The sequence below is a fragment of the Phaethon lepturus genome, unplaced genomic scaffold, assembly GCF_000687285.1.
Source record: "Phaethon lepturus isolate BGI_N335 unplaced genomic scaffold, ASM68728v1 scaffold11685, whole genome shotgun sequence".
Classification (NCBI taxonomy): domain Eukaryota; kingdom Metazoa; phylum Chordata; class Aves; order Phaethontiformes; family Phaethontidae; genus Phaethon; species Phaethon lepturus.
The window spans coordinates 15,392-28,150 of NW_010542687.1; the positions used below are offsets into that span (position 1 = coordinate 15,392).

A 12,759-nucleotide genomic window follows, 5' to 3' on the forward strand; every position below is an offset into this window, starting at 1 on the left:
CCCACAAACATGCCATCAAGGCACCAGTTTCAAAGTTAACTGCATTTCATCCTATTCACACAGAGGCTCATTTGTAATCTCCTCCACTTTCTATTTACTAATTATGGGAGCACACTAGCAATAAAAATTAAAAAGCCAAGTAAATATTAAGTATGAAGCAAAGAAGCAAATACCTTTTCTTGTTTGAACGACTTTCATAATTTCGAAGTGTAAAAAGTAAATACATTTCTACATTAGGTTTACGTGAAAGTTGATCATTACTTCAAATCCTTTGAGATCAGTTTGCAGATAGATGCACTAAGGAAAACAGGTAATTAAAGTTAATTCAATGCATGGAAGACTGTACTTAAGCAGATAATAAAACTTCAATGATGGTATTTGCTGGTTTTAGCTAGCCTCTTTTCTACCTTTTAGTTTTGGGCAAGCGACCACTATCACACCTTTGGGAGAAGAGATGATACAGACATCCATCTGCAGGACCTCTCATAGTCCTACCAGTTTGACAAAGTTTCTGTTCTCAGAAAGTGCTTATCATAATGAAATACAGCTGTTAAAGAAACCCGACAATTTGCTCTACTGTAGCTCTTCCTTTTCTGTTGAGGTTTCTAAAGTAAGTGCTAAAATTGATCAGAGGACCAGCCAGTTGGAGACCCACAGCAGAACTACGGCACATCAACTCTGCCAAAAGGAAAACAGGCTGGAAGCCACAAACTCACCCGCAATGAGGAAACAAAAGGGCAGCAACGCAGCCTAAGATTTATGCAGGCTGAAGTCAGCAAACTTCTGGGGGAAAAGACCACACCATGAGAATTGTTTGGCTCCTAAAGAGTACCAAAAACTTGTCCAAAAAAAAAAAAAAACAAACCAAAACAAAACCCAAAATCCCACAGTTTGCTGTCACTAACCAAGAGACACCCAAGAGATGTAGAGATGACTTTATAGCCTGAACCCCTTATCCTCCACGTCACACACACAACTGATCCTGGCCAAGGCAGCTGAACACATGCACCATGGGGCTTGTGACTACATGGATACGACAAGATTTATGAGCAATACATCACTCCATCAGCGGATGCAGACTGCTTCCATTTGCCATCATTTACTGTTCTTTTCAGCAAACTAAATTTTGATTTTGTATCTGGGCCAGCAACATTTCTTAACCTCAGAGGTATCCAGAAAACTGAACTTTCCTTTTTGTTGTTTTTTTTTTTTTTTTTTTTTTTCCTTTTTTTCTTTTTGCTTTATAATGAGAGGATTTGTCTTGTAGGAATCAGAAATAATAATACCGGTCCAAACAAAATGGATAAACTACATCTATTAGCTCTAAACTGATTAGATTTCACCTAGCCCAAAAAACAACACATTTGCTCCATCTTCTGCAGCAATGGAATGCACTTTCATATAAATTGGTCCTTACTGCGTGAGAAGTATACCTCTATGTGATTAGTGCTAATTTCAAATTATTGTATTACTGAAATAAATTATTTTCATGAAATGGCAATGTTTAATCCCCAAATCAATGCCTCCCATATTCGCTTCAGACTTTGGAAGAATTCTTCGGATTTTCACTCTTCTGTAGAGTGGCTTGAAACACTTATTGGCCCAGACATAAAACACCATTACACAGTCAGCAGACAAAGCTACTGGCCAACTCTTCTGAAGCCTGACCCTTTAATTAGTTATTATCTCTAACTGTTCTGGGCACATGCTCATATTGCCAAAGGAAATTATGACAATAAACAAATAATCTTATTTTTGGTTCTCTTCTAAGTCATTTGGAAGGACAGCCATTTAGTCTTTCTTTAAGACCTTGGACTCCAAGTCACCAGCCATTTAAAAAATGGGCACTTGCATTCATATGCAAACTTTCACTGCTTTTGAGTAACATCTACTTTATCTGAAACTAGGTTTCTTCTTCTGATCATAGTTCAAAAAATAATAACAACTTTAAAACAACTTTTGTTTTCTTAAACGAGAGCAGCAGCAGCATTTAAAAGTAGTCTATACGTGCTATTAGATGAACTTTATACATACAGCTCACTTCTTAATGGAAATCAGACTGTACACTGAAAGTCTTTTATAAAGAAATGATCCACTTCAAGTCATAAATCCAACCTTAAAATGGTCCATCCAAAAGCTTTCAAACTACAGAATGTGAACGACTGCCTTCTGTCTTGGCTTTCATTATTTTACTTATACAACTACATAGAACCCTGACAGGTGCTCCTTTCTAAACTTAGGACTTCAGCATAGAGTTTCAAGAGTAATCAGTAACAGCACTACAAAACAGGCACCCAGACCCTAACATTGAAAAGGAAGGAAAGAAGTGTTGCCCTACACATTCAGCAGTAAGAACCCATACAAGAACAAAACCACCTGAAACACAAAAGTAAAATGTTACTAATAGACAGCATAAGATGTAATAAATAGAGCAACTGTCCCAAATTCAAGTGCAATGAGTGTTGTCCAGTAAGTTGCTTTATTATTGCCGTCAAGTGACAGCAGATTTCTAATGATTTACACATCGACAATGCCCGACACCTCTTCTGAAAGGGACAGCGTGGAGTCAGGGCAGCAGAGTGGGGCAAGGTGGAATACAACTATTGCTGAAGACAGTTACCAGTCACCTCAATTGTAACTGGGGTAAAACTGTGGCTTGCCACTGGTCAGTCTGTCGGAGCTCAAAACGTATCTTGTCAGAGGAAAAATTCATCTGAGTCTTTTGTGAGGAACCAGTGAAACTGAACATAAAATAATGTCAAGTAGGCAGGAGAAAAAACTCTATCAATGAAGTGACCGTAGCTTATGCATGGTTTTCTATTTATCTTCTTTTAACACAAGGATCTGACATGCTTTTACAAAAGCTCTATATACAAGTACCAGTATTACCCCTTCACTACCATCACACAAGCAGATTTTTCTTACTCTGACTTGTGTTTTCTTTAAATATATATGTATGTGTGTATATATATAAAAAACCACATTTATCTCTGCTGGTGTATCTTTTATTTTCACCTTTACTTTGCCACATGCAGCAGGGTCAAAAGCCTATGGCACACATGCCAGAAAGGTAACTAAGGCAGATTTTGATTGTCATACAGTACAGATTTACATATATGTCAGAAACGAAGCAGCTGCCAAATCACAACTCCTACTCTCTAAAATTGTATGCAAGTCCTACTATTGTGCTCCAGTCAAAATTTCTGAGAGGCTCATGGTAATCACAAAGCTGGAACTCAGCAGGAGACGCAAGATACAGCAAGACAGTGCTTGTCAGTAGAAAGTATTTGTGAGAGCAGAAGTATTTGTTTCTCCCTTCCCTCATGGAATTCCAAACTCAGCTAGAGATGGGAAATGTATCGGCCTGTGAATGCTCTGATATGGGAAAGAAAACATGGTTCCCTCGATGATTCTTGACAGACTGTTGACCTCCAGTGCAGTCAACTAGAGGACATGCCTTTTGGCGAACACAAGTATGGCATTGATTTTGCTAAATAAGACAGATTTTATTTTGCTTTTTGCGCTGAAACACTAAAACAAGACCCAAATTACTCTCTCCTACAGACCTAATTGAACAGAACACTCTAACTGGAAAAGACTGCAGTAGATTTCAGAGCTCTGCATACAGATGGATATATACAGTATAATATGCATATCAGATTTTTTAGTGATATGAATAATAGTTGGCCAATCTACCATACTACTTCTGCACAAACCAAACATAACTGGCATAGAACAAAAAAAGGTGTCTATATCACGGTCTCCAAAGTAAACTCAAACGTTGAGAGTGGTATCATTCAGTTCATCACAAAGCACATGTTTTTGGCCTATCAACAATACAATCCTCCTGCTCCTCTAGTGAGCACAGTTTTACCAGGATTTAACCAGCAACACCACAGTAGTTTTAAAGTTTCAGTTTTTAACGTATTTCCCTCTGATCCCCGTAAGAGGTAGTCATAAATTAGGTATCATATGTTCAATGCTAATCATTTCAACTACTGGGTTTGCTTTTTAAGCTAGGATAGTAGAAAGACAATTTTCAAGATTCGTTCCTCAAGTTAGGCCTCTGAAATGTTCTTTAGAAAAAAATTCCCTTAGATCTCATATAACCAAAGAAATCAAAGATGTCAAAGATGCTTTGAAAGCCACGCCTCGCTCAAGAGAACTGGCCAGCATTCCTTATCTTATGGGTAAGCACTAGCTAATACGGTATTAATTACTACAGTACTCTATAGTGTTTTGCTACAGTGTCACACATTGTAGCCACATTATTTTGATCACCGAAGAAAAAGTCCCAGCTGCACTTCTATAAACTTACTTTCTTACAGATCCCTGAGTGCAGAGATTTTGCCAGTGTGCCCTCTTTCTCGCTGCGGTACTGGAACTGACCGGTTAACCCAACGGCGCAGGTCAGGCTGGACCATCGGAAAGGGGAAAGGGCCAGGTGTTGGGAGAGCAGGGTCTTATGGAGGAGCTGTTACAGCTAGGAGGTAAGAGATGACAGGTTGAAGGGAGCTAGGCAGTAATAGGGAGCTGTTTAAGGGAGATGGCTCTACCGGGGGAGTTATAGGAGGAGGTAAGTGGGTAGTGGGTTAAGTTTGCATGTTACTACCACCTCCTGCTTCTTGTATCTCAGCACAATTCATTCTCAAGACTGCAAATGCAAACCCTGCCGCCTCTAACCACCTAGGAATGTCTTACAGAGATACGCTCAGGGATGCACACGCTTACAGAATATACTACTGAAGTGGTCAAGACACCCACAAATACATCCAGTTTCCAGAAGTGAGCCTGAACAAGAGAGAAACATTAAGCAGAATGACCAAAATGCAGGAGACAATGAAACTATGTAAATGTATGAGTAAACTGAAAGAATCAAGACAAAATCTATGTCTTTCTTAATGGGAAGAGTAAGTAATTACTGAAAAAATAAAGTACATGTTGTTGGTATATTGGGATAGTAGCATACAAACAACACAGAAAAAAGAAATCAGTTCTGTTTTTTCATACAGGAGAAGCAAGTGAACAATCACTAATACCCAAGTAACTCTGAAGTTTACCATGCAATTGTTGACACACGTAAGATAACACTACAACAAAGCTTTTAGCAGGATTCAGAGAATAATGTATACATTCCCCCGTCTCTCTAAAATAGCTTAATTCACATTACCAACACACCGACATGAAACTGAAAGGAGTTCTGTTCATAGACACAAATAACAGATAGTAGTTCATAAAAAAAAAATTAGCCAACAAGTTTTTCTGGAGCACCCAGTATTACCTATTCCTAAAAACGGGCCTTAGCTTTGGTTTGGCATAGACTCTCTCCTGTTCGTTTCTTTTCATGAATTCTTTCATGCAATGTATGCCAGATGATGTGATCCACAGCAGTTATATACAGTCAGACTATAGAAGAAATTTTCTGAGTTCAGAATAGAAGTGATTTACTTCAGGAAAAAAAAACCTGGTTTGCGTAAATGCTTCAGTTCAGAATAGGATTTCATTTTCTAATCTGTAACAGTATAATATTTCATATTAAATACTGTATGCAATATTACCTTCCAAAACATGCGTCAGTAAAATATTTATATCATGAAAAGGCAAAGAGTAGCAAGGTATTTTTAAGTCATGAAGTCCTAGCATCAAGATCAGGCTTGCATTTTAGAAGTTTTCCACTCCCTCCTCCGCTGTGAAACAAACATCTTCCCCACTTTTGGAAAGCAAGAGCAAAATAACGGAGGTGGTTTTGATGCAACATACAGCTGACAGATGTCCTGTGAATGGTTTCTAAGGAAAATGTAACCCAACTGCAATGCCAAGAAGAAAAACTTAACACTATCAAAACATCCTCCTTTATCGGTAAAGGAAAAAGAAGCCATGAGGACAGCTCTCACTCTGGGGACGCTTTTAAGCTCTACAGACATAGTGGGTAGGTCAAATTAAGAGGACGAGTATCAGAAAGATATGACAACATCATGAAAGGAAACTTTTACTAACAATGTGTACCCCAGAACTTCTGTATGGACAGATGATTCATTCCCTAGATAACAAATCCAACAATTTCTATGAGCAATGTATAAAGTTATAGTCATCCGTTTCTGCCATGATGACCATTTTTGAGACCGTGGTTTTTCTCAGAGTACTTAACTACCCTGCAGTGGCAAGAATTTTAGAACCCCAAATGGCGAGTTTACCTCCTGACACTCCACAAATTTTCTGATACTACAACGCAGTGGTTCTCAATCTTTCAATCACAGCTACAAGTAGTCTGGAACATCTACGCAGACAACTTCTTTTATTGGTTACTGACTACACTGAAGACATTAGGATACAGAATGGGAAAAGATTCCCGACAGGATTCTCCTCTCAAATCGCCCATATAGCAAGGAGACTGGTTTCCTACTTGGTAAAAATGCTTTTAACATTCTTTTTTAAATAAATAACAGAGCAAGAAATACCCAACTTTGTGGGGTTTTGTTTGGTTTTGGTTTGGTTTGTTTTTAAACTAAAACGCAGAAAATTAAGGCATACAGAGAACAGAAGCTGTTGAAAAAACCAAAGCAATGAATATGAGTTTATAAAAAAAAAAAAACCCACACCACCAAGCACCTGAACAACAAGCTGATGTGCTTATTATCATCACAGCAAGTGAACAGAAAGCTAAATGTCAAGCATTACTACAGATATAGGTCAGCAATTTCTATTGTTAATGCCATTCAGCAGGTACCCATGGCAGGAGGTAAAATCACCTAATCACAGTTTCAGTTGCTTAAATCAAGTCAAACTAATTCACTCTTTTGCTACTTTGCCACTGAATAAAACTGCTCCTCAGTAGAATGCATTTTAACCAAGGGAAAAAGACAGACAGACAGACAGACAGAAGTAGTAATCACTTACCATTGTGATGAGAACTCTGTATTTATCCAGCATTGCCTGGTTATCATGGCATCCTGCCAGCAACTGCCAAACCTCTGCCCTTAGTGCTTCTGGAACACCACTTTTCACCAGCGTGGATAATCCGTTTGGTCTCACAACAAGATTACTGTGCCTGAGAAAGAGACAATCATTTCCCTATTATACCTCAACTACAGGAAGTAGAAATCAAGATTAAAAAAAATATTAGAAGTTTTTCAACTTCCCAATGTTATTCTGAAAAGTAGAGTCAGCAACTAGAAACAAAGTCCTCTTCCCCTGGTTAAGCTTATTGCTACTTTTCAGATGGAAAGCAAAACTCCTGCCAGGATTTACAACAAGAACTAGTAGCAAAATGTGGTGATGCCCAAATTCTCTAGGTTTAGAGAAATTAGTGAAAATTAGAACAATAAGCAATTGCAGAAATTGAACTACACTGGCTAATGAAGAACAATTTTATCTGAAAGAGAAAACTATGCCATCTGTGCAGACAACTCAGTTTAAATATTTGTTCCATGTATACATGTCGCTTTGGTTAAAAGGAAATCTAAAATAACTAAGCTGTATAGAGAAATAATTTTAGAAAACAAACAAAAGCCAGTTTTAAGAGTACTAACATGAAGCCTGAAGTTCCAGGTTTATACTTAATGCCAAGAGTATGTTGCAGGTCCCACAAGGCACTAACACTTGCACATACCTTGGTAAAATCCCACCATTCCAAATAAATCTGCTTGTAAATTTGAACTGGCCAAAAAATGTAGGAAGACAACTGCAGGATGACTTTTTTTTTTTCCCCCCAACACTGCATAATTAATCCTACAGAAGTTGGTATATAGAACTATGAAAAGGCTGTATTCAGACAGGTTGAATACTAAAGATGTTTTTCAAAAATAATCCAGTCCCTGAGCCCATACCTTTAGGATAAAATTACTGAACATGCACAATATTGCAGAGCTTTCAGTCACAGATGTTTAAAAATCCTTCTTGAGATAACGGTGTTTACTGATCTAGATTAAACCTCGCTTTGACTTATTATGGTAATTTTCATAGTAACGTAGCAGTAAGACTGCGTGAATTGACTTCTTATTCTTTCTACTGTAGGAAGTGCTTTGCTCTGTTGTTGTTTTGACCACTGTTATGTTTTTCAACTCTACTGGTAGGAGAATCACGAAAGTAGCAGTTTAGCCAAATGCTAGCAAGATGAGATTAAATTAAATAACCTGCAATTAGACCTTTGATTTTAAGTAAATGTTTAGCGTACTCATTTTTTGAAACAGGTCATTAAGATGTGAACAGTTTACCACTGCTGTTTAAATTTAAATGGTGCTCTAAATAAATTTCTTTTTCCTATACTCAGAGGATTATATCCCCATTTTTCCAAATGACTTGAGAGTTAAAAAAGTGTCTGATTATATAATGCCCTTATTCCTTTTAAACACAATAATTATTTTAAATTTTAAATGTGCAGTGCAACGTAAGTAATTTCAAACTTTATCATTCAGTTAGTCAAATTAAAACGTATCTAGTCCCTCTTCCCTTTTTCAGTACATTTTGCAGCAAGTCATCTTAGACTTATCGTCTTGTGATGGGAAAAAGATAGAAATAAATATCAATATCCACAGAAATACTGAAAGGATTAGACACTCTAAGCAGTTACAAAATGATGAAATGTACATTTAGGAATAAACAAATAAAATGCACCAGAAAATTAAAGCTCAAATTGTGTGAAAATAAAGCATTCATAGCACACTTCAAATGGGATTAGTTTGGTTATTAAATGGATTCGGTCATATGTATTACATATAAAACACAGAAGGCCGCCTCTGAAGGCTCAGCAAACAGATTAAATAAAATGATCAGTTAAAACAGTACATTCCCATAGAAACATAATGGGGAATTTTTCAGCATCACCAAGAAAACAATACAAATAGCTTATGGCAACAGCTAACAGAGATGCACATTCCATGCTGTAATACCATCCTTACTACTGCACATATTCACAATTGAGAATTAAGCATGCTGCAGTACTCCAGGTTTTATTGTCACGTATTTAGGTAAGTTTTACGGTGGAGGGAATACTTCAGCAACATTAGTCCATGCAGTAAAGCATAACTAACTTTAATAGACAACTTCTCAGTTTCTGAATGTCTGTTTGGGAAACAGCTTGATCATTAATAATCCTTGCTCTGTATTCTACAATAATGAACAAATACGCATTCTCCCCTCCTTTGTATAGAGGCCCAGGCATCATACATTCCTAGAAACTTTCTGACACCTGCTTGGCCAGACTGTAACAGAAACAAGCATAAAATAAATGCTTGTCTTATTCTAGTCTTATTCTTCAGCACATGGGGAAAAAAATGGGTCATTCATGGATGCTGACATCTTTAATTTGTTACGAAGTGCTGTAATTTTCCTGCGCAAAATTCAAAGACATAATTTTAAAACAGCAGAGAGCAAGGATACAGAACAGTGATGCATAGACTATGCTCCAACGTAACAAGCAAATATTTCCAGTCAGAGACTCTTATTGACCATTACTACTTTGTGTAAAAAAAAAAAAAAAACAAACCCACAAAAACCCAAACCAACCATCATAAATTGTTGAGTACTCAGCTAAACTAGCTCAGCTTGCGAGAACTACTTTAATGCTGAGGATGCAGTAAATAGTAAGATAAATGAAAAGCTCTTCAATTACTTTCCAAGTCTTTATTGTATCTTTCTGGTAAATTATCTTATTCTCATTCCTGTTCATATGTTTCGAGGAGACTCCTGGAGCAGTGTTTCTGCTGAGTCAGTCCATTAGGTTACAGTGACATTTTAATGAAATGACAGGAAGCAATTAAAATGCAAGAAATTTTCCCTCTAAGAAACAAATCAGTACACCAGTTCTCCAAGGGGAAATGTTAATTTTTGTTTACTTTCTTTACAAGCGCATACATACTCCACTAGCATATGCTGCAGTTCTCAACACACTAGAAGATTTTATTTCTATCTATTTTTAGTTTTCAAATCGTTAACAATTTTCATCTGTTACGCTTTCCAAGTTTTGTTCTTAAAACGCTACATAACACTATTCAAGAAATTCAAGTATTTTATACACTTGAATTTATCTCAAAAGGTAACATTGCTTGAGACACTCCTAAAGATACTGTTTGCTACTGCTAGTCTTCAAGCTGGCTGAGATCTCCCATTTCTCATCCCATTTTTAATTCATTTTAACTAAGGTGTTTTAACTACTAAATTATTCTCTGCCTTAACTGTGTAAATTATGTTAGGACTTCAAACTAGTTTACTCCAAAAGTCTTAAATGTTTTGTCTCACTGAATAGTATAGTTGAGTAACTTGAAGAAATAGTTGGTTATGTGAAACTTGGGAAGATGAGCTGTGGGCAGTTCTGTACTTCAGCATGCTTATCGACAGCAGTCTAGGTATTTGTCAAGGACAAAAATTAAAACTAAAAGAATCAACTGACAAATGAACTTAAAAAAAATAAATAAGTTTTTCTTCAAAAATTAGCATCTTCCAATGCAAATGCAATGCAGATTGAAACAAACTGCCACACAGTTCTTAAAGGACTCAGGATGGCCTTGGCGTGCCAGATAAAAAACTGCAAACAATTTATAAATTCTCTCTGGAATGTCCTTTAGAACAGGCTTTGGAAAGTTCTAAACAGCTCCAGAGCAGATCTGTTTACAGACTTTTCAGGTGAAGAACACACACTTGTCTATAGGGACCAACTCACTTCCACACTCCTCCTCAGTACTTTCTTAAACATTCAGAGGGTCCATAGCCAGAATATTTGTACAATAATTCCATTAAGTATTTGCGCTTCCCCAAAAAGATCTTTGATTAAGGCCAGAAACTTGGATGACAAGATCGTTAAAAACAAGCCAGAGGGAAGAGTTCCGTTAAGCTCAGTAAAACCTTGTGATGCCTCATTTAGTAACCTTTGCATGAGATCTCCATTAAAGACGAGGTCAGCAGCAAGAGGCTGTGTTTCCCCAAAGCTGTAAGTGGCCAAGTAAAGGGGGGAATTGCCCAAATAAATCCTTAAAATATTTTTTCAGCTCTCTTTTTGGAGGTAGGAAAAGGAAACTTTGCCAATTCCAGATTAAGGGCTTCTGATTATTTTTGTCTCAGGCAGCAGGAGCTCTTACTTACAAAGGGAAATCCAAATAAGTGGTTCTGGCATTTGCTAATAGTATAAGGTCTCTGAGGTAGCAAATACACAGGCTTCTTCCTCTCTTGGCAAAGTACAGGCTGCTACTGAAGCACTTAATTAAACCACAGAAGTAACACTGTTGAGAACATACTCTAGGCTTACAAATATTCTTCATTTTACTCTCCAACAGAAACAGTTTCAGTTAGGATCACAGTCTTCCTAAAATTCCTTTTCAAGTGCTTACATATAGCACATGGAAAAAAAAGAAAAAAGGAAAGGAAAAAAATTTGTTTCTAAACAAATCAATCAATTCAATGTACAGCAGGTAGCACAAATGGCTTAGGACAGACTGAAGTTGCTCTGTCTTTTCTATCCTAGCACTGAGAGGCACCTAGTTTCATGAGAGCTTAACACCCAGCCCCAAGGAACACAGGTGGCCAGGAAGTTCTGCATTTGAAGACTCACACCTGCAGTGTGAGCATACATGGACATATTCTCAAACACTGAGCAAAACAAGACTTTTGCAGATGCTGTCAGAGAGGTTTGTCAAGTAACCGCAAGTTCAAATAGAATTTACCAGTCCCTTTGAAACTAGGTTTAAAAAACACACTTCAATGTGTTTTGTATTTTACTTTTTAAACTGTAAGCTGAAGAATTTCAGACCTCTTGTTCAAGAGCATATAGTTTCATAAAACAAAGAAAAGATTAGTATTTAAAAATCTAAATTTAAGAAATGAAGCATTACCATCTCCCCAGTAATTCTCCCCAGGAATACAAAATCTTCTCAGGACAATCCTTTGACACATCACCAGTGCCACTGGAGAGTTCATTATCACTCTCTGCAAAACAAAAAAAAAACAAAAAAAAAAAAAAGAGAGAGAGACAAGAAAACAAAAGCATGCACAGATTTACCAAGGAGAACAGACATGTATGCATACATATAGGTCTCAGATAATTCTTCTCACGTATCAGTTTTAAAACCACAAAAAGACACAGAAAATATTAGTGGAACCATACAGAATGTTTAGCAGACTTGACAAAACAAGTGTATTAATGAAGTTACCATAAAGTTTAAGAGAACAAGAACTAGCGAGTAATTCACAGCACTGTTACAGGAAAAAGGGTTGGGATCTAAAAAAGCATTATGCGAGAACAGATTCAAGGTTGTCAACTACGCATTTAATAAAATTTCACAATGCAATAGGATCTAAATATCACATACACTGCAGACTTCACGTAACAAGAACTCTCTTTTAAAGCACAATAGATAACGCTACCTCATTACATTGCATCCCTTATGTGCCACTCTGCTCTCATGGGGGTAGTACTCTGATCTCAAGAAGCCTACTCAGAGCCACAAAATAATTTTTGCTGCTCATCCATGAAGTTGTTTCAGTAAAAAAACCAAGACTGTGACATTAATGGTCATATTGCATGAACAGAAAAGAATGTTTCAAAAGAAAGAGAAACCTCGTAAGTATCGAGAAAAAAAACACACTTATGGAGGGATACATGTCAATGACTAATATGCAAAAGCAGAAGAGATAATGCGAGCCTGGGACAGCGTGCTCAAATAGAGCACCCAATGCAAGTAACCATCCAGTGTCCAAGTGTCTTACGGGTCTATGCAGCTGTCCCCAGTGAGGTGAACCGCTCAGTTCTGCATCGGTGCTCCTCATCAG

At 37.2% G+C, this 12,759-nt stretch overlaps 1 protein-coding gene across 1 annotated transcript in view; it reads right to left on the reverse strand.

The window, feature by feature from the left end:
• Positions 1–6,897: 6,897 nt before the first annotated feature.
• LOC104621589 (rab GTPase-activating protein 1-like) overlaps positions 6,898–12,759 on the reverse strand; it is a gene marked incomplete at its 3' end in the record, with an annotated part of 39,754 nt that continues 33,892 nt past the window's right edge. The window contains 2 exon segments of the mRNA XM_010288112.1: positions 6,898–7,048; positions 11,823–11,916. Of these exon segments, the coding sequence (XP_010286414.1) occupies positions 6,898–7,048; positions 11,823–11,916 (245 nt within the window).